At 42.8% G+C, this 23,487-nt stretch overlaps 1 protein-coding gene across 5 annotated transcripts in view; it reads left to right on the plus strand.

Moving 5' to 3' along the window:
* The window catches only part of CDK19 (cyclin dependent kinase 19), a 310,045-nt gene that overhangs the window by 143,037 nt on the left and 143,521 nt on the right, over positions 1 to 23,487 (plus strand). For all 5 annotated transcript variants that reach the window (XM_077487115.1, XM_077487116.1, XM_077487112.1 and 2 more), the window contains exon 4: positions 10,611 to 10,751. In XM_077487115.1, coding sequence (XP_077343241.1) covers positions 10,611 to 10,751 — 141 coding nt within the window. The remainder of the gene's footprint in view (positions 1 to 10,610; positions 10,752 to 23,487) is intronic.

Raw genomic sequence — 23,487 nt, forward strand, 5'->3', positions numbered from 1 at the left:
GCCAGTCTGTCACTGTGAGAATGTGGGGGCCAGTGGTATGTCAGGGGCCAGTCTGTGGATGTGGGGGCCAGTCTGTGGATGTGGGGGCCAGTCTGTGGATGTGGGGGCCAGTCTGTGGATGTGGGGGCCAGTCTGTGGATGTCGGGGCCAGTCTGTGGATGTGGGGGCCAGTCTGTGGATGTCGGGGGCCAGTCTGTGGATCTCGGGGCCAGTCTGTGGATGTGGGGCCAGTGGTATGTCGGGGCCAGTCTGTGGATGTCGGGGCCAGTCTGTGGATGTGGGGCCAGTGGTATGTCGGGGGCCAGTCTGTGGATGTCGGGGGCCAGTCTGTGGATGTGGGGGCCAGTCTGTGGATGAAGCGGGCCAGTCTGTGGATGTGGGGGGGCAGTGGTATGTCGGGGGCCAGTCTGTGGATGTCGGGGGCCAGTCTGTGGATGTGGGGGCCAGTGGTATGTCGGGGGCCGGTTTGTGGAGTATGTGGGGGGGCGGTCTGTGGATGTGGGGGGGCGGTCTGTGGATGTCAGAGGGGCACCAGATGTAAGGAGGGGCTCCCCTGATGGACACAGATGTGAGGAAGGTACCTCTGATGGGGCACCTGATGTAAGGACAGACTCCGCTTGGGACACCTGATGGCATCTGGTGGCAGGCAACGTGGCTAGTGACGCACTCATGGCTCCCACTGATTCTGCATTATGGTGAGTTGAATGATTTAATTTCATATTACAATGTAATAATAGAAATAATGCGCTTCAATCATCCTGACACCATAACAATCATGGCGCCGGGATGATTGAAGCGCCAACACCAGGTATTTGGAGTATCTTTATCTGCTGATTGTCAAACTCTGGAAAACACATATTGCTATTGTGGTGTAGGATCGGCGGGCTGCTGTCCCTCCTTTCCCTCTCCTCCTCCTCCTTTCCCTCTCCTCCTCATCCTTTCCCTCTCCTCCCCCCCTCCTTTCCCTCTCCCCACCCTCCTTTCCCTCTCCCCACCCTCCTTTCCCTTCCCCCCCTCCTTTCCCTCTCCACCCCCCTCCTCCTTTCCCTCTCCATCCCCCTCCTTTCCCTCTCCATCCCGCATTCATCTCAGACTAACCACACCCCTTTGAGCCACGCCCCATGTAAGCCACACCCACTATTTAACGTAAACCACGCCCATATTTCGGCACATTTTTACCCTTTCCTATGCCACACCTATAAACGCATGCCCCGCCCCTAATTATACCACGACTCCGCCTACTGCCAAAAAAGTGTTCCGATTTTTTTTTTTTTACAATGTTGGCAACTATGTACACACTGAGTTCATGATGGACAGAGATCCCGGAAGTGATGGCAGCAGTGAGAGACGGGAGCCAGCATAAACCGGTCTAGTCATCAGTAAGGGACGCGTTTCGGAACATTAGTAAGTTCTCTTTTCAACCCAATGATTGCAAGTGTACACACTGGTAAACTTATACTATCTTGGATGGGAACATAGGCAGGGACATGAACGAACACAAACAAGGAAGACAGGAAGTGATAATCTATATAATAATAATGAGAAATATTCTCTGAAAGATATATAATAATGGGTATACTGATAAAAATAATAATAAAAAATAATATAAAATATAATAAAAAAATAAAACTCAAAATAAAAATATTAGTATTAAGAATTAAAATAAAATATAAAATGTTTTACTAATAGGAGAGGAAGGGTAGAGAATGCATATCCCATCCACAAAAAACATGAAAAAACAAAAACGCAACAAATAGTAATAATAGCAACCAATCATAATGGGAAAAAGGACAATCTCAGATATTATAAAAATATTATAAAAACTAGTTAGGAATGTGCGTGAGCATATGCACATTAGTGTGCATCCCAAAAAGGACACATGATTATAATGCAGCTAAAATTGCATCTTGAATTATAATGATAATATGCCATCATGATATCTGTATGTGTAATTTAAGAACAAATGTACCATCATGCATTTAACCACTTTACCAGCTAAGTGTCACGTGCTTCATTTAAAGGTCCCAAACCTTTTCCTTGTATATTCTAGTTTGACAGTTTTTAGATCTCTGCATCTGCGATTCCCCTCTAAGGCTTGGTTTACATATATGCAAATGGGATGAGTTTTGAACCGCATCCTATTCACATGACACATGAACAAAGGTGGCTTTCTGTGGAGCCTGTTCACACATCTGTGGTGCAGTGGCAGGGGGATTTCAGTGCAAATTTAAAAAGAGTTCTGTGCGTTTTCTGAGCACTGCGGTGCGATTCAGATGCAAATTCCAGGCTCATTGCCTTCTATGGGAATGTTTCTAAATCACACGTCATCAGTTTTGAACACATATTGAGAAAAAAAAAAACTGTGTGAGGGAACCGCCCCCCCCCCCCCCCAATCCATGCCAGGCCTTAAGGGTCTTATATGGATTTTAACCGGTTCCCGACCAGCGCACGACGATGTATGTCGACAGAATGGCACGGGCAGGCATATTGGCGTACAGGTACGTCCAATATTCAATACCGCCCTGCCATCGGGAGCGTGCCGCCGGCGGCGTGCTCCCGCGCTGGTCGGGACCCCCGTGAGTCCGGTCACGGGACCCGCGGACTCGATCGCTGCAGGCATCCCCGCGATCGTCTCATGGGACGGCTAAATGGAGGAAATGCCGTGTAAACAGCATTTCTCCATTCTGCCTAGCAACTAGTGACGCTGATCTCTGCTCCATGTGATTGGAGCAGAGATCAGTGTTCACTAAATGAAAGCCCAACCCCCCCACAGTTAGTAACACACCCCTAGGGACACTTAACCCCTACACTGCCACCCACTGGTTAACCCCTTCACTGCCAGTGTCATTTACACAGGAATCACTGCATTTATATAGCAGTGATTACTGTATAAATGACAATGGTCCCAAAAATGTGTCAAAAATGTCCGATGGGTCCCCCACAATGTCGCAGTCACAATAAAAATCGCTGATCGCCGCCATTACTAGTAAAAAAAAATAATAAAAAATTATTAATAAAAATGCTAAAAAACTATCCCTATTTTGTAAACGCTATAACTTTTGCGCAAACCAATCAATAATCGCTTATTGCGATTTTTTTTACCAAAAATATGTTGAAGAATACGTATCAGCCTAAACTGAGGGAAAAAAATGTTTTTTTATATATTTTTGGGGGATATTTATTATAACAAAAAGTAAAAAATAATGCGTTTTTTTTCAAAATTGTCCCTCTATTTTTGTTTATAGCGCAAAAAATAAAAACCGCAGGGGTGATCATTTATTTATTTTATAGTGAAAAGTAAAAAATATAAAATTGCCGATCTATTTTTGTTTATAGTGCAAAAAATGATCAAATACCACCAAAAGGAAGCTCTATTTTTGGAAAAAAAGGACGCCAATTTTGTTTGGGAGCCATGTCGCACGACCGCGCAATTGTCAGTTAAATCGATGCAGTGCCGAATCGCAAAAAGTGGTCTGGTCTTTGACCAGCAAAATGGTCCGGTCTGTAAGTGGTTAAGGAAAACAAGACAGTAGAAAGAGGCGCCTATAAGTGCAGAATTATTAGCTGTTTATTTCCCCAAACAGCCAAAATCTGGCAAATTAAAAAGCGTGTAGTTATTGATAATGCAAATGGTCCGGCAGGCGGATGGGTCGCCGGCATGTAAAGACTCTCACAATTGTGTCCTCTGCTGTATCAAAAACATAGAACTACCGGTAAGCTGATGAATGCGTACACACATAGTTGCCAACTGTCCCGAATTTCCCGGGACATTCCGGGATTAGGACATTTGTCCCGAATTAATTTTGTCCCAGTATTTGTCCCGGGAAATTCGGTTTGTCCCGGGAAATTGAATATCCCGGTTTTTTGCCGACAGCCGCTAGAGGTCCGGCGGCATGTCGAGGGCCAGTCTGTCACTGTGGATGCCGGGGCGGGGGCCAGTCGGATGTTGGGGACCAGTCATGGTATGATAATGTCGGGGGCCAGTCTGTCACTGTGTGAATGTGGGGGCCAGTGGTATGTCAGGGGCCAGTCTGTGGATGTTGGGGCCAGTCTGAATAGATTTGATGGTTCTCTTAGGGATCATCAAAGATTTTACATTTTTTTATAACCTAACCCTGACTTGTACTTCTCAACAACATTGTCCCTTACTTGTTTGGGGAGTTCCTTGGTCTTCATGGCAGTGTTTGGTTAGTGGTGCCTCTTGCTTAGGTGTTGCATCCTCTGGGGCCTTTCAAAAAGGTGTGTATATGTAATAACAGATCATGTGACACTTAGATTGCACACAGGTGGACATCATTTCACTAATTATGTGACTTCTGAAGATAATTGGTTGCACCAGAGCTTTTTATGGGCTTCATAACATAGGGGGTGATTACATACGCACAGGCCAATTATCATTTTTTTTATTTCAGAAAAATAGTTTTATGTATATATTTTTCTAGTTTGACTTCACCAACTTAGACTATTGTGTTCTGTTCCATCACATATAATTCAGATTAAAAAAACATTGAACTAAAAAGGCTGTAATGTAACAAAATAGGTAAAAAGCCAAGAGGGGTGAATACTTTTGCAAGGCAATGTAGATGATGGATTTTGGAATTGGGCAAACTGCATAGGAGCCCTTGATGAAAAGCATATCTGTATACAAACGCCTCTTGGTTCTGGATCAATATTTTATAATTTCAAGAAAATATTTTTCATTGGTTCTCATGGCTATCTGTGATAGCAATTATAAATTTATAGCTGTGGACATTAGGACATAAGGCAGCAGTTCTGATTGCAGTGTGTTCCAGGAGTCTCTAATGGGTAGAAGACTGCAAGAGGGCCGATTCAACATACTGTCTGATCTGGAACAGGTACAGTTGAGCTACTACCTAATGTTTAATGCTTGGCCAGCCTCAAGAACATGGCACTCAGCCTGGGAAGTCTCTGCAAACCTCCATATGCAATCCGTTCAAAAAAGGGAGAAAAGCTAGTGCCATGGAAGATGGTTAATCGGTCTCTGCCTGGAACAGAAGGACAAGAATTGCCTTTTGTGCTTGTTTCAGATGAGGCCTTCCTGCTTAGGCCTTATGCAAAATGTAATCTGGACGATAAGAAGAGGATCTTTAATTACCAGCTGAGCCGCACAAGGCGCCTCATTGACTGTTCTTTGGGCATATTGCCAAGTAAATGGCGTGTTTTCCAAACAGCCTTGCAACTTAGCCTTGAGAATGCTGAGTTAGTAATTTAGGCCTGTTGCATTCTGCATAATATTGTCTGGTATAAGGAGGGCATAAACCTTGAGGAAAAAGAAGAGTTCCACCGGCCCCCTGTAGAGTACAGCAGAGTGCAAGCAAGAAGCTCTTACAATATGTCTGATGCAGTGCAAATTTGTTATTTGTAGAATGATTTTCCCCAAAAATGTCCTCTAAAACCATATGTGAAATTAGGTTCTGTTAACCACTTGCCGCCCGCCCACCGTCAAAATATGGAGGGGACGTGATGCTTTCATTCTGGGACGACGTCGTATGAACGGCCGCTCTTGTGTGCCTGTGGAGTGCGCAGTGGGGTGATAGCAGCTGATCTCTGTTAAGAGATCTTTAACCATTTGATCGGCTGTGTCCAGTCACAGCCGGTCACATGTAAACATGGAGATGCCGGTAATGCAGACTCCTTGCCTCACATGGACAGAGTGTGTGGCGGGGAGAGCGGATCAGCAGCATCTCCTCGCAGGGGAACATCTACACAAGTAATCAGGGCACCGATCATCAGTGCCTTGATTACAATATAGTGCCAGAAATGCCAGCAATCAGTGCCCACCATTGCCAGCAATCAATGTCCACCAGTGCCAGCAGTCAGTGCCCACATGTGCCACCAATCAGTGTCCATTAGTGATGACAGTCACATTTTAGCGCTGTCTATCGGTGCTGCCTATCAGTGCTGCCCATCAGTGTCACCTATCAGTACCACTCACCATTGCCCATCAGTGCCCGCCTATCCATGCCGTTTATCAGTGCCACCTATCAGTCTCCACCAGTGCCACCTATCAGTGCCATCTATCAGGTTCATCAGTGCCTATAAGTGCAGCATATTAGTGCCACCTAATCAGTGCCCATAAGTGCCGCCTAATCAGTTCCGCCTCATCAGTGTACAACAGTGAAGGAGAAAAATTACTTATTTACGAAATTGACTTACAGAATCTAAGAAAAACTTTTTTTTGTTCAAAATGCTCTGTCTTTTTTTTTTTGTAAAAAATAAAAAACCCAGCAGTGATTAAATACTACTTAGTTACAGTGTAGCACGACCGTGAAATTGTCATAGTGTGACAGCACTGAAAGCTGAAAAATGGCCTGGGCAGGAAGGGGGTTAAGTACCAAGTATTGAGGTGGTTAATTAGATACTTGCTATTTCTGGGTATTTCATGTTTTATGTTTAATAGCATAAAAATACACAAAGTAACATGATATGTTCAAAACAGATTTGTTTTAATCTGGTTTGCATAACCAGTTTCCGTAGGAACAATGTCTATACAAAATGCACTAACTTTTTGCAAAATAAAGTTTTTTTGCTTCAAATTTTTTCCCTTTTTTTTTTCAAAGCTTTTTTTTAACAACCCATAAACTATGCAAATTTAACAAAAACTTTTTCTGCTGGTCAGTTACAAATCCTGATAAAAAGGGGTGGGGGATGGTGAAAATTAAGTAGAAGGTTGGGCAGAAGCCCCAGAACTGGATTGGCTACTAGAGAACCATCTGAGGAATGTGAGATATGTTCCCTGTGAGGACGGAGCAGGAGAGGAACATACATAAGGAGGCTTCTGGGTATGGTGCACATAGTTGCCAGCTGTTCCAAATTTCCTGGGACATTCCCAGGATTAGGACCCTTTTCTCGATTTAATCGTTTCTCAGGAAATTTAGTTATTCATGATTTTTGGCACCGGCCGCTAGAGGTCCGGGGCCAGCGGAGACAATGTCACCGGCCGCCATTTTCAAGAAGACCAGAAGTAGGCTTGGCGGATGGCTACAATAGAGATGCTGCGCCCACCCCCCGCCCTGCTGCCAGTCTCTGTGACCTGTAATGGAAAGGGGCGGGGATGGGTGGCACCGCAGCTCAATCTTTATCCACGCAGCAACTTTTTCTGGAGGAGCGTCAGAGGGGGGGGGGGCAGTCTGGATGTCAGGGGGTACAGTCTGGACATCAGGGGGGCAGTCTGGATTTCCGGGGGGCAGTCTGGATTTCGGGGGGAGGGGCAGGCTGGATGTGGGGGGCAGTCTGGATGTCAGGGGGGCCAGTCTGGATGTGGGGTGGAAGTCTGGATGTCAGAGGGGCCAGTCTGGATGTGGGGGGGAAGTCTGGATGTCAGAGGGGCCAGTCTGGATGTCAGAGGGGCCAGTCTGGATGTCAGGGGGGCCAGTCTGGATGTCAGGGGGGCCAGTCTGGATGTCAGGGGGGCCAGTCTGGATGTCAGGGGAGCCAGTCTGGATGTCAGGGGGGCCAGTCTGGATGTCAGAGGGGCCAGTCTGGATGTGGGGGGGCAGTCTGTATGTGGGGGGGGCAGTCTGGATGTCTGGGGCCAGTCTGAATGTCAGGGGGGGCAGTCTGTATGTGGGGGGCAGTCTGGATGTCAGGGGGCAGTCTGGATGTCAGGGGGCCATGGGGGGGGCAGTCTGGATGACACGGGGGCACCAGATGTTAGGAGGACTGATGGGGACACCAGATGTTAGGAGGACTGATGGGGGCACCAGATGTAAGGAGGGGCTCCGCAGCTGGGGACACAGATGTGAGGAAGGCTCCTCTGATGGGGCACCTGATGTAAGGAGGGACTCTGTTGGGGCACCTGATGGCATCTGGTGGCAGGCAACGTGGCTAGTGACACGCTCATGGCGCCCACTAAGTCTGCATTATGGTGAGTTGAATGATTATATTTTATATTACAATGTAATAATAGAAATAATGCACTTCAATCATCCTGAAGCCATAACAATCATGGCGCCGGGATGATTGAAGCGCTAACACCAGGTGTTTGGAGTATCTTTATCTGTGAAGTGTCCTGGAATTTTTTTTTTTTACAATGTTGGCAACTATGGGTGCATAGAGCTTTATGAACGGAAAGCGGGTTGTGGATAGGGTGGTTGATATGGCTAGCCTGGCATACATAGGGACATGAAAATAAGGCTTCTGAGGGGGATCAATAGGCAATGTACTCTGCACCTCTAACACATCTCCCCACATAATTAAATGTACCTATATGTATCTCCAGCAGCCTCTCTACTGGGGCTTTTTCTAGCGTATGATAAATTGTCCTCAAGAAGCATGCATTGTCTTCTAGAGGTGGTTATCCCGTCCCTGAAGAAAAAAAGGGGAAATTTAGTCACAAAACCTTACCATAGAGAGAGACCAACTTTTTTTGCTTTCCAGCTGGAACATCCAAACTTAACTTACAATCTAACGTTCATGACTTTCCTTAGGAAGGACAACATTTTAGACTCTCCAATGCCTCCTCCTTCAAATCTCTTCTAAAATGGTCTATGAGAGAACGCAATTTTGTTTCCTGTAAGATACAGTGAGCAAAATTGTAGATAAAAAGGGACAAAGAAAAAAACCTTTACTCAATAGGACTCTCCTCGATTAGTCTGTGGAGGAGTCAACATGCCCTTGGCCTTTCACAAAGATCATGAACATCATGTGCATAGAATGCTGTATAAAAATGTACATACTCAGATGAACACCAAGGCATCTTCGCAGTACTAAGTTGGCATATGTTGAAGATGTTTAGCCTAAGGTCACCAGAAACTATCAGCTTGCAACAAGGGTAGCGATAGACACAGCAATAATGTCCTTCATGGACAAAATGCAAAATTCATCAAAAAGGCGAGAAAGGATGTACACTGACCTCAAATTCACATGCATTACTACAAAAGTAAAATAACATGCAATTCAGGCTGCTACATGCTTTTGCTCTGCTGCAGTGAGGGACTAAACAGTGCATTACTCACATGTGATATGCATGATAGTCCAAATTTCTTCGATGGTTTAATGTTGGGTGGAATGCAGTTTGTTAATTATAGAATTCCCACACCTCCTCAGTCTAAGCAATTGTGTTAGCTGATTATGATTATACAAAGCTGCTTTTTGAATTCTTCTCTCGGTTCTTTATAACATGGAGCTTTGCCACAGAGTTTGGCTTAAAGCTGAATGCAATGGCATTAGCTGTAGAATAAGGATATAATGTAGTAATTATAGTCAGTTGATGGGAGCCATGAAGGTAACAATAAACTAGCACAATAGGCAAAACATTTTTTTTATTTTGGATAGAGTAGCGGAGGGTGATAACCCCTGTTAGTTTTTTGCCATCTGTGTCCCATCCCATCCCATAGCCAAACAGGAAATCCCTGCAAATTAAGGGAATCCCTCAGGGCCACCCAGGTCACTAGAACTAGTGTCCCCATTGGACGATTTCCCCTCTATTACTTTTCAGGGGACAATCAAAAATATTATATTTTCTTTTACTTGCATTTTATATAATGAAAAGGACAAATGGAGAAGGTGAATCATGTAACAGGGGCTCAGGCAGTAATAAAAACCTAATAAATATTCTAATTCCACTCTGACCAAAAAAGTTTATTTTTTTTAAATACTTTATCTGAAAACAATATGTGGTCTGCCACTTTGGACCTGTCTTAAATGTACTAGTTTTGTGGCTGTCATGCTAACCTTTTGGCTTCATTGCTATTACTGACCTGGAATAGGTATACAGATACGATGATATGACTATCCTGATAGTGTTTTCAGGATCATTGACATTATTAAATTGCAGGGGGAATAATGCAATTCTGATGCAAACAAGTGCCCTTAGACCCCTTTCACACTAGGGCGTTTTTGGGCGTTTTTAAGGTGCTTTAGCGTTAAAAAAAGCTTCTGTAAAGTGCTTGAAAGAAGCTGCAACTGCAATCCCAATGTAAAAGCCCGAGTGCTTTCACACTGAGATCCCTTTCACACTGGGGCGTTTTTCAGGCACTTTAGCTTTAAAAAAAGCACCTGTAAAGCGCCTGAAAGAAGCCACAAGTGCAATCCCAATGTAAAAGCCTGAGTGCTTTCACACTGAGGCGCTGCGCTGGCAGGGCGTCAAAAAAAGTCCTGCAAGCAGCTTCTTTGCAGCGCTTTTGGAGCGGTGAATACAACTCTCCTAAAGCGCCCCTTCCCATTGAAATCAATGGGAAGCGCCTGTAAAACACCTGAAAAGCGCATGAAAAGCGCTATTGGCAGCAGCGGTTTGTGGCACTTTTAACCCTTTATTTGGCCACTAGCAGGGGTTAAAAGCGCCCCAATAATGCTTGAAAAACGCTGGTAAAGCGCTGCTAGTTTAAGCGGCGCTTTACAAGCGTTTTTCGGTCGCTGACATTGTGAAAGGGCTCTTAAAGCACTTGGGCTTTCACATTGGGACTGCAGATGAGACTTCTTTCAAGCGCTTTACAAGCGCTTTTTTTAACGCTAAAGTGCCTTAAAAACGCCTGAAAAACACGCCAGTGTGAAAGGGGTCTTAATCTTTTCTACATTTGCTTTCAGACTTGAACAGCCCAGCTAAAGAACTGTATAATAACTTACCAGTATTGTACTTTTATTTCTAGCATATCATCAAGTTTCATCGTGCCTCCAAAGCAAATAAGAAGCCCATGCAGCTGCCTCGATCAATGGTCAAGTCTTTGCTGTATCAAATCTTGGATGGAATCCATTATTTGCATGCAAACTGGGTGCTCCATCGAGACTTGGTATGTAAAAAAAAAAATATTAAAGAATATATGTTAACCTGTTGTGTAAAATAAAATATACAGAAAGGTTTAAGTACTAATCTTTTTGCCACAGGTTCATAGAAAAATATGGCATTACCTCTGGATTTACCCATACGCTGTTGTATGTGCATTGTAATGTAAGCCCTTGTACACATGGTTGGACATTCCGATGGAAAATGTCCGATCGGACCATGTTGTCTGATAATCCGACAGTGTGTGGGCTCCATCGGACTGTTTCCGTCGGAATATCCAACGGACCAAGTTTGAGAACTTGGCTATAAAACTTTCTGACAACATGATCCGATCACACTTTGTCCGATCATGTGTAGAGAATTCATGAACACATGATCGGACAAAGTACCACGCATGCTCAGATCAAATTCCTAGACCAAAGCTATTGGCTACTAACCTAAACATAGTCCCATCGTAACGAAATTACGTCATCACGTTCTGAACAATCGGATTTTCCGACAACTTTGTCCAACCGTGTGTATGCAACACAAGTTTCGGACAAAATCCGTCAGACAAAATCCGACAGATTTTGTTGTCGGAATGTCCGACCGTGTTTACAAGGGCTAAGACAGATTTTTTAAATAATGATAAAACAAATGAACCTGCATTGAACTACAACATACTGTAGTTTTCCCATACAACACTCCCTTTTAATTTACACTACTTGATTCCTATTACAGTACATTTTTTTTGTGAAAATCTGCCTCAGGTCTTCTGCTAGTGCCTGCAGCTTGTCCAGAAAGGAATAAACTGCTGTTGATTCTTGTTAGCTCCAATCTACCAACATCAGCCTCTTCTATCACATGCACTATTATAACTTAAAGCGGAGTGTCACCCAAAAATGGAACTTCCACTTATCTGGTCTCCCCCCTTCCGGTGTCACATTTGGCACCTTTCAGGGGGGAGCAGATATCTGTCTAATACAGGTATTTGCTCCCACTTCCGGCAGAATTTACGGCGATCTACGCCATGTCCGGCCCCTCCTCCGTCCCTCCCGCTGTCTTCTGTGAGACACACAGGTCCCAGTCAGGATGTGCAGCGCGACTCGCGCATGTACAGTAGGGAGCCAGTCTGTGAAGCCGCAAGGCTTCACTTTCTGATTCCCTTACTGAAGATGCCGGCGCCATCCAACCGGGAGCTGAGGGATGGGTTGGCTTCGGGTGAGGACGTCACGGGTGCCCTGGACAGGTAAGTGTCAGCAGCTGCAGTATTTGTAGCTGCTAACTTTTAATTGTTTTTTTTTCATCGGAACTCCGCTTTAACATTAATATTTTACTGAAAATTACCTTTAATTTAAATTTTAAAATTTGTGAATATTATGTATACTGCTTCCACTCCTTCACTACCACCACCATTAAAAATACACCTCATACTGAATCCAGAAAGCCCTAATTATGGTGGTTACAAGCACTCTTTCATAATATTTAGCAGATGGTAGCCAGCATGGGAATCACTCCAATATTCAAACAAAAAGCAAAGAATATTACCAGTTCAACTTATCGACCAGCCTGCAACCAACTGCATTATCCTGTCTAACAGTATGCATTAAAAACAGGGGTTTAGTTTGCACACATTTGCAAATACACACGTAAGCTGCAGAGCCACTTCACAGCACCCTGTATTTTGTGCAGCCCCAACTACATTTTGAGAGCTTCCATAGTAGAAGCAAATGCTATATAATGGATAGGCAGAGGGCAGGCTAGCCTGAAGCCTACCCCTCCCTAAAGGCACAGGGGTACACCGAACACACAGCACAATGGCGGCAAAGGTGTCCAGTACATCCCCCCACCAGTTTTCTAACAGTACAAACAAATGGCAATGGCCACCACCTATAACTGGCCTTTGCAGCAAGGAGCACATGGAAGGGCGACACATGTCAAACCAAAAAAATTAACAAAATTCCCAGTTCAACCTACCGACCATCCTGCAACCAACCAAATTATCCTGTCTAACGGTATGCATTAAAAACAGAGGTTTACTGTGAACAAATTTGCAAATACATGCGTAAGCTGTGGAGACACTTCATGTCACCCCAGTATTATCTGCAGTCCTAATCCCTCCAATAGCCCAGGTTATTCCTCTTCACTTACATAAATCCTCATATTATACGCATCTCATCAAGAACAAGGCCATACATTGCATGACCCCATAAAATGAATCCAAATTTATTGTAAACATAATGGACACATTCCTCCATGCGCCGCATATGGGCATTGAGGTCAGACTGCGTGTCTCTCCCTATGCGGACCCAGTCAACACCAATCACAGTAGTACTCTATGATTACAGGAATGGAATGTCAAAAATTATTGCATTTACTTCCATCATGTAATTCTAAGCATGCCTATGCTGTGCATTAGAAATATCTTTATAATTGACAACTTTGAAAAAAATACATTTTAATTTACATTACGCCTTTTCCAAAAAATTGTGATGAAGAAATAAAGTCTTCAAATGATTTACCATGACTCATAGGAAATACTGAGGGGTGTTTTGATTTCCAAAATGTGGTAATTTTGTGGGTATTTTCATTTTTCCTGGTTCCTCAAAGCCTTCAAAAATGTGATGGCTTTTCAGGAAATTAGAAGCATAATTTATTCCCTTGGAATAACTGAAGGTACTCCTTGGGTTTCGACACCCTGTATGAGGTTAGACTGTGAAAAAGTCACATGAATGTGATATCAATATACTCAGTGGCAAAATATGTTTTGGGGTGTAATTGTAAGTATGCCTATGATGTGTGTTAGAAATAACTTTTTAATTGACAACTTTGTGTATAAAAAAAAAATGCATTTTTATTTTCTTTTCTGCATTTTCCAAAAACTTGAGGCAAAAAATAACATTTTCAAAATCTACACTTTTCATAAAATACCTTGGAGTGTTTATTTTCCAAAATGAGGTAATTTTGTGGTTGTTTACAATGTCCTAGATTCCAAAAATTTGATAAGTAGTCAGAATATTAGGTCTGTAAGTTATACCCCTGGAACACTTGAAGGTGCTCCTTGGATATTGGGCTCTTCTATGCATCTAGGCTTTGAAAAAGTCACATGTATTATTAGGGATGCACCGAAATTTCGGCCCCCGAAACATATCGGCCGAAAATGGCCCTTTCGGCAATTTGCCGAAAGGAAAAAACGGGCGATAATTGAGCCGAAAATGGGGCGGGCCTGGGCGGGGGCGGAGCACCGCCCCTGCCCCTGGTACCGCCCATCACGGGAGGTGTATAGCGCAGGAGAGCCGCCTCCGCCGTCTGGTTCAATAGAGCGCCGGGAACATCACAGCTTTAATTTCAATAGCTGTGTGTTCCCCTGTCGCGCGCCGTCGCATACAGCCCCTCCCCCTTGTTCGGGGAACTTTGATAGACAGATCACCTGTCCAGATTGGACAGCTATTGAAATTAAAGCTGTGATGTTCCCGGCGCTCTATTGAACCAGACGGCAGAGGCGGCTCTCCTGTCTCTTTGCTGCATCACTGGCTGCACGAGGGGACACCACACTGGCTGCACGAGGGGACACCACACTGGCTGCACGAGGGGACACCACACTGGCTGCACGAGGGGACACCACACTGGCTGCACGAGGGGACACCACACTGGCTGCACAAGGGGACACCACACTGGCTGCACAAGGGGACACCACACTTTTATCTCTTTTATCATGACGCCAGTCTCTGACCACCTCCTGTACCATGTCGCCAGTCTCTGACCACCTCCTGTACCATGTCGCCAGTCTCTGACCACCTCCTGTACCATGTCGCCAGTCTCTGACCACCTCCTGAACCATGTCGCCAGTCTCTGACCACCTCCTGAACCATGTCGACAGTCTCTGACCACCTCCTGAACCATGTCGTCAGTCTCTGACCACCTCCTGTACCATGTCGCTAGTCTCTGACCACCTCCTGTACCATGTCGCCAGTCTCTGACCACCTCCTGTACCATGTCGCCAGTCTCTGACCACCTCCTGAACCATGTTGCCAGTCTCTGACCACCTCCTGAACCATGTCGCCAGTCTCTGACCACCTCCTGAACCATGTCGCCAGTCTCTGACCACCTCCTGAACCATGTCGCCAGTCTCTGACCACCTCCTGAACCATGTCGCCAGTCTCTGACCACCTCCTGAACCATGTCGCCAGTCTCTGACCACCTCCTGAACCATGTCACCAGTCTCTGACTACCTCCTGAACCATGTCCCCAGTCTCTGACCACCTCCTGAAGCATGTCCCCAGTCTCTGACCACCTCCTGAAGCATGTCCCCAGTCTCTGACCACCTCCTGAACCATGTCCCCAGTCTCTGACCACCTCCTGAACCATGTCCCCAGTCTCTGACCACCTCCTGTACCATGTCCCCAGTCTCTGACCACCTCCTGCATAAAAATATTTTTTTTAAAACAGCCATTTTCGGTATCGGTGCTGTTTCGGTATCGGTTTTCGGCCTAGTGTATTTTTCATTTTCGGTATCGGTTTTGGCACCAAAAAACCATTCGGTGCATCCCTATTTTATTCCCATGCTTAGAAGGTATAGCAGAATGTGTTTTGAGTGGTCATTGTAAGTATACCTATGCTGTTAGACATAACTTGTTAAAATGGCAACTTTTTGCAAGAAAAAAAACATTTTTTAATTTTCCAAAAAATTGTGACACAAAATTATAATTTAAATAAACTCTCTATGCATCATACTAAATACAATGGACTGTCTACTTTCCAGAAAGGGTATTTGTACTGGCCTGGCATTTTAGGTCACCAAGAAAAAAGTTAGTACATCAGGATCGATCAATTTTCAAATATATAATTGTATACGCTATAACTTTCACATAGACTAAACAATATACACTGATTTGGGTTATTTTTACCAAACAAATGTAGCAGAATATAATTTGGCTTACATTTATGAGGAAAGATTATTTATTTGCAAAAAGACACTAATGCCGCGTACACACGACCGGACTTTTCAACATCAAAGGTCCGACGGAACAATTCCGGCAGACCATTCGATCGTGTGTGGGCTGCAGCGGACTTTTGATTTGCAAAAATCCGACAGACTTTAGAAATGGAACATGTTTAAAATTTTTGTGTGTGGCCAAGTCCGTTCATTCGGAAAGTCCATCAGAACTCTGTCAGAACTCCGTCGAAAGTCTGTCGGACCTAGTCCCTCGAAAAGTCCGGTCGTGTGTACGCGGCATTAGAAAAACTTTTTTTTTTAAGTTTACGTAGCAACAAATAAACCCAGCGGTGAGTAAATACTACCAAAAAAAAGTTGTCCATGTCTCAAAAAAATTATAAAAATGTAATTTGGGTACAGTGTTGCATACCTGAGTAATTGTCACAGCACTGAAATCTGAAAAGTAGCCTGAGCATCAAGGGGATGAAAGTGTCCTGTCCTCCTGAGTTGGTCAAGCTGGCCATACACTATAGTAGATTTTGAAATAAATGTTTGTATAAACATTTGTAAGTAAATCTATACAAAAATGCTCAGTACATTTGAAAACTTGAAGAATGTCAATTGAAAATACTTCCAAATTTCTTTTACATTCAAAATCTGATTTTGCCATGAATGGAATTTCCAGAATTAAAACCACATTCACTGTAATGCCGCGTACACACGACTGGACTTAGGTCCGACAGACTTTCAACGGAGTTCTGACGGAGTTCTGACAGAGTTCTGACGGACTTTCCGAATGAACGGACTTGGCCACACACAATCACACCAAAGTCCGACGGATTCGAATGTGATGACGTACGACCGGACTAGAATAAGGAAGTTCATAGCCAGTAGCCAATACCTGCCCTCGCATCGGTTTTTGTCCGTCGGACTAGCATACACACGAGCGGATTTCTCAGTAGGAACTGGGTCCGGCGGAGTTCTAGTGGAAAATTTGAAACATGTTCCATTTCTAAAGTCTGTCAGACTTTTGCAAATCAAAAGTCCGCTGCAGCCCACACAGGATTGAATAGTCTGCCGGAATCATTCCGTCAGACTTTTGATGTTGAAAAGTCTGGTCGTGTGCATTAGAGATCAGTTTATTGGAGAAAAATTTTCCATCCTTATTTTTTCAAATTTTCTCCTCATTGCGATTGAACGAGTATCAATTTTGACCCCACTAATGATTACAAAAACAAATGAACATTCATGACACAAAATATTTCTAATGCGATTCTACTAGTGTATGGCCAGTTTACTCTACCTTCTCATCCTTCTCACCAAACTTGTGGCACTTCTTCTCTTTCTTTCTGATTGCCCATGGTGGCACTGAGCCTTTATTTTTGTTCAGTTTGATGACAAGGCATATCAATGACTCTATTTTTTGTAAAAAAATGTTTATGTGGGTCCAGCAAACTTGATTTGTCTTGCTTTGCTGGTATCTCATCCCTGTTTTCTTTTCTGTACCCCTTGTATACGCTTAACCACTTTACGACCAGCGCACGCCGATGTACGTCCTATTTTTGAAGAGGGATATCTCGGTAACGGCAGCAGCTGCTGCCACAACCGAGATATCCATCTCTTCAGGCGCCGGTCATGTGAGCGATAACGGTGGTCTCTGTGGCGGGTTCACCGTGAGATCACCGCTATTGGCGGTGGGAGAGGTACCACCCCCTCCCTCTGCTCTCCCACGCCCTCCGACACTTACCGGAGCCGTCGGTAGCGGCAGAGGTGATCGGGTCCTATCGATGGCTGGGTATACCATTGGAGGGCGGAAGCGACGTCAAAACGTCACTTCTGCCCATACCTCTTAGCCCTTGTACACACGGTCGGACAGTCCGAGGGAAAATGTCCGATCGGATCATGTTGTCGGATAATCCGACCGTGTGTGGGCTCCATCGGACTTTTTCAGTTGGAATATCCGACCAACAAAGTTTTAGAGCAGGGCTATAAAATTTTCCGACAACATGATCCGATCGGACTTTGTCCGATCGTTTGTAGAGAATTCCGATCAGACAAAGTGCCACACATGCTCAGATCAAATTCCTAGACCAAAGCTACTGGCTACTAGCCTGAACGTAGTCCCATTGTAACGAAATAACGTCACCATGTTCTGAACGATCAGATTTTCCGACAACTTTGCCCGACCGTATGTATGCAACAGTTTCGGACAAAATCCGTCGGACAAAATCCATCGGATTTGGTTGTCAGAATGTCCTACCATGTGTACAAGGGCTTAAAGGTATATTTTTTTAATGTCATTTTTTCAAATGACATTTTTTTTTTTATTGCATTTAAGTCCAAATATGAGATCTGAGGACTTTTTGACCCCAGATCTCATATTTAAGAGGACCTGTCATGCTTTTTTTCTATTACAAGGGATGTTTACATTCCTTGTAATAGGAATAAAAGTGACCCATTTTTTTTTTTTAAAACAGTGTAAAAATAAATAAAATCAATTAAAATAAATAAGAAAAAATAAAAAAAAAGGTTTTTAAAAACACCCCGTCACGACGAGCTTGCGTGCAGAAGTGAGTGCATACGTGAGTAGCGCCTGCATATGAAAATGGTAGTCAAACCACACATGTGTGGGATCGCCGCGATCGGTAGAGAGAGAGAGAGCAATAATTCTAGCCCTCCTAGAATCTACCTCCTCTGTAACGCAAAAAACCTGTAGAATTTTTTAAATGTCGCTTATGGAGATTTTTGAGGCTAAAAGTTTGACACCATTCCACGAGCGGGGGCAAAATTTTGAAGCATGACATGTTGGGTATCAATTTACTCGGCATAACATTATCTTTCACAATATAAAAATTAATTGGGCTAATTTTACTGTTGTCTTATTTTTTATTCAAAAAAGTGAATTTTTTCCAAAAAATGTGCACTTGTAAGACCGATGCGCAAATACAGTGTAAAAAAAAGTATTGCAATGACCGCCATTTTATTCTCTAGGGTGTTAGAAAAAAAACAATATAAAATGTTTGGGGGTTCTAGCAAAAAAAACTGTTTTAAACATGTAAACACTGAGTCTGAAAAAGAAGCCTGGTCCTTAAGTGGTTAAAATGTTAAATAAAGAAAAATAAATCCCTGATTTCTCTGCTGTCCTTCTCTGAGGTATTGCAAGTAGTATAGATAAAACTGGCCACACACACCACACTGTAGAGGTGCTTTATCCTTTATTCCATGTAGGAAAATAAAAGAGTATGCTGTGACTGTTGTTAATGTTTTTCACACATATGCTAGTGATTATTAAATAACATCATAGGTATAAAAAAGCACTAGCATATGTGTGAAAGGCATTAACAACAGTCACAGCATACTCTCTCTTTCGTGCTGACTTCATCCGATACATGAAATAAAGGATAAAGCATCTCTACAGTGTGGTTTTTGGCCAATTTCCTCTATATTCCTGTGACGGTGGCGAGCCAGGATGAGCACCCACCATAGGGATTGCATGATGCAAGTGGCAGCCTCTGACAAAGAGATCAGTCTGTAATTTTAATGGTAGGTTTATTTTAACAGTGTGAGACTAATAACAAATATATCCAGAAAAACACATTTCAAAAAAGTTATAAATTGATTTGCATTTTAATGAGTGAAATAAATATTTGATTCCCTATCAATCAGCAAGATTTCTGGCCCCCAAGTGTCTTCTATACAGGTAATGGGCTGAGATTAGGAGCACTCTTTTAAAGGGAGTGCTCCTAATCTCAGCTTGTTACATGTAAAAAATACATCTGTTCACAGAAGCAATCAATCAATTAGATTCCAATCTCTTCACCATGGCCAAGACCAAAGAGCTGTCCGAGGATGTCAGAGACAAGATTGTAGGCCTACACAAGGATGGAATGGGCTACAAGACCATCGTCAAACAGCTTGGTGAGAGGGTGACAACAGTTGAGATTAATTGCAAATGGAAGAAACACAAAATAACTGTCAATCTCCCTCGGTCTAGGGCTCCATGCAAGATTTAATCACATGGAGTTTCAATGATCATGAGAACAGTGAGGAATCAGCCCAGAACTACACGGGAGAATCTTGTCAATGAGCTCAATGCAGCTGGGACCATAGTCACCAAGAAAACAATTGGTAACATACTAAGCCATGAAGGACTAAAATCCTGCAGCGCCCGCAAGGTCCTCCTGCTCAAGAAAGCACATGTACAGGCCCATTTGAAGTTTACTAATGAACATCTGATTGATTCAGAGTAGAACTGGGTGAAAGGGTTGTGGTCAGATGAGACCAAAATCAAGCTCTTTGGCATCAACTCAACTCGCCATGTTTGGGGAAGGAATGCTGCACATGACCCCAAGAACACCATCTCTGCCGTCAAACATGGAGGTGGAAACTATATGCTTTGGTGGTGTTTTTCTGCTAAGGGGACAGGACAACTTCACTACATCAAATAGACGATGGACGGGGCCATGGACCATCAAATCTTGGGTGAGAACCTCCTTCCCTCAGCCAGAACATTGAAAATGGGTCATGGATGGGTATTCCAGCATGACATTGACTCAAAACACTCGGCCAAGGCAACAAAAGAGTGGCTCAAGAAGAAGCACGTTAAGGTCCTGGAGTGACCTAGCCAGTCTCCAGACCTTAATCCCATAGAAAATATGTGGAGGGAGCTGAAAGTTTGAGTTGCCAAACATCAGCCTCAAAACCTTAATGACTTGAAGAGGATCTGCAAAGAGGAGTGAGACAAAATCCCTCCTGAGATGTGTGCAAATCTGTCGACCAACTCCAAGAAACGTCTGACCACTGTGATTGCCAACAAGGGTTTTGCCACCAAGTACTAAGTCATTTTTTGAGAAGGGGTCAAATACTGTGGATATAAAAAGTATACACACCCCTGTTAAAATGTCAGGTTTCCACAATGTAAAAAATGAGACAAAGATAAATAATTTCAGAACTTTTTTAACCTTTAATGTGACATATAAACTGCTCAACTCAGTTGATTAACAAACTGAAATCTTTTAGGTGGAGGGAAATAAAATTGAAAAACTAAAATAATATTCAACTAATACTTTGTTGAAGCACCTTTTGATTGTGTTAGCTACACGGTTTAGGAGATATGTCTACGGCGCACTGAGCGTGGCACCGTCAATGACAAAGATGCCGCGCATGGCGGCTCCCGTGCGCATGCGCGGGAGTGACGTCATCGCGGCTTCGCCGAATGACAGCGGCGGAGCATTGAGACCCACCGAGAAGATGGATGCGCCGGACTACAGGGGACAGCTGTGACTTCGCTGGCTCCTGTGTCAGGTAAGTGACACATAATGGACTACTATGCGATGCATAGTAATCCATTATGCTTTGCCTTTGCAGGGAATGAAAGAGGAAGTAAACTCATCAGGGTTTACTTCCTCTTTAACACATTTTCCCACATGCTTTTGACTTCAGATGTGATTTTGCAAAATTTAGCTGGGTTTGGATGTTTTTCTTCGTAAGAAAATGCTTCTGTCATGCCACTCTACCCCATAGCCCAGACATATGAAGAATTCGGGAGATTGTTGTCACATGTACCACGCAGCCAGTACTTGCCAGATATGCCTGCAACCCCTGCTGTAGGCCTCTTGGCAGCCTTCTGGACCAGTTTTCTTCTTGTCTTTTCATCAATTTTGGAGGGACGTCCAGTTCTTGGTAATGTCGCTGCTGTGCCGTATTTTCTCCACTTGATGATGCCTGTCTTCACTGTGTTCCATGGTATATCTAATGCCTTGGAAATTCTTTTGTACCCTTCTCCCAAATTATACCTTTTAACAATGAGATCCCTCTGATGCTTTGGAAGCTCTCTGCGGACCATGGCTTTATCTGTAGGATGCGAATAAGAAAATGTCAGGAAAGACCTACTAGAACAGCTGAACTTTATTTTGGGTTAATCAGGGGCACTTTAAATGATGGTAGGTGTGTACTGACTCCTATTTAATATGAGTTTGGATTGCTTAATTCCAAACACAGCTACATCCCCAGTGTTAGGGTGTGCACACTTATGCAACCACATTAGTTTATTTTTTTTATTTTTACGTCCCTCTCTTAAAAGATTTCAGTTTGTTTTTCAATTAAGTTGTACAGTTTATAGGTCAAATTAAAGGTGGAAAAAGTTCTGAAATTATTTATCTTTGTCTCATTTTTTTACATCACAGAAACCTGACATTTTAAAAAGGGTGTATAGACTTTTTATATGCACTGTACTTATTTCACTCATTAAAATGAAAATCAATTTATAACTTTTTTGAAATGTGTTTTGTCTGGATTTTTTGTTGTTATTCTGTCTCTCACTGTTAAAATAAACCTACCATTAAAATTATAGGCTGGTAATTTCTTTGTCAATGGGCAAAGGTACAAAATAAGCAGGGGGTCAAATACTTTTTTTCCCTCACTGTGTGTGTGTGTGTGTGTGTGTGTGTGTGTGTATACAGTTGTGCTCATAAGTTTACATACCCTGGCAGAATTTATGATTTATTGGCCATTTTTCATAGAATATGATTAACACAAAAACTTTTCTTTCACTCATGGTTAGTGTTTGGCTGAAGCCATTTATTATCAATCAACTGTGTTTACTCTTTTAAAACCATAATCACAACAGAAACTACCCAAATGACCCTGATCAAAAGTTTTCAGATGTGGCTGAAATTTTAGTTAGTCTACCTGACCGTGGTTTGGATTCAACAGAACCCCTCATTTTCCACTTCTTAATTAGTTTGTTCGAACACTGCTAATTGGCCTTCCCAATTCCTTGGATACCTTTTTATATCCCTTTCCTGTTTTATACAGTTCAACTACCTTTTCCCGCAGATCCTTTGACAATGCATTTGCTTTCCCCATGACTCAGAATCCAGAAACATCAGTGCAGCACTGGATGAAAGACGCAAGGGTCTGTCAGGAGTCCAGAAACTCATTGACTTTTTATACACGCACACTAATTACAAGCAAACAGACCACAGATGAAGATGGTTACAGTTAAAAGCAATTCAAAACCCCTTTGTGTCAACTTGTATGCATGTTATCAGGCCAAAATCACCACGGTATATAAACTTATGATCAGGGTCATTTTGGTAGTTTCTGTTGTGATTATGATTTAAAAAGAGTAAACACCGTTGATTGATAATAAATGACTTGAGCCAAAACACTAACCATGAGTGAAAGAAGTTTTTGTGTTATCATTCATATTCTCTGGAAAATGGCCAAGAAATCATAAATCCTGCCAGGGTATGTAAACTTATGAGCACAACTGTGTGTGTATGTGTGTATGTATATATGTATATATATATATATATATATATATATATATATATATATATATATATATTTTTTTTTTTTTTTACAGTTTTCTAATTCAATCCCCAAACATTATATAATATTTAATGTGCTACTAAAGAAGAACAGCTGTGCATTATTATTATCCACCTATAGTTCTCTTTCTAACTCACATGTACTGGAAACATTGTTGTGATGAGATAGAACATTGAGAAAGATGCACAGTGTATTATTAGCTTGTAGCAATGGGATTACAAAGATTTATGTTCATACAGAAATAGGTATTCTAACCCCAAACTGTCATATGAAAGAAAACAGAGGTTTGCATTTGTATTACCTTTGTTTTTTTAATCACTGTTGCCAACCAGTTTCCTATGCTATAATCTACTTACCAACATATATTTAAACATGTGAAATATAACTTATTATGCATTCTAAAAAAAAAAAAAAAAGAAAAAGTACACAACCATTTGAGGAGATTATCAGAATTGCTCTGTTTAATGTCCAATCAGGCTTTTTTTAATTAATA

Source organism: Lithobates pipiens, unplaced genomic scaffold (genome assembly GCF_037356315.1).
Source record: "Lithobates pipiens isolate NorthernLeopardFrog02 unplaced genomic scaffold, aLitPip1_a1.2 Scaffold_18, whole genome shotgun sequence".
NCBI classification, from domain to species: Eukaryota; Metazoa; Chordata; class Amphibia; order Anura; family Ranidae; genus Lithobates; species Lithobates pipiens.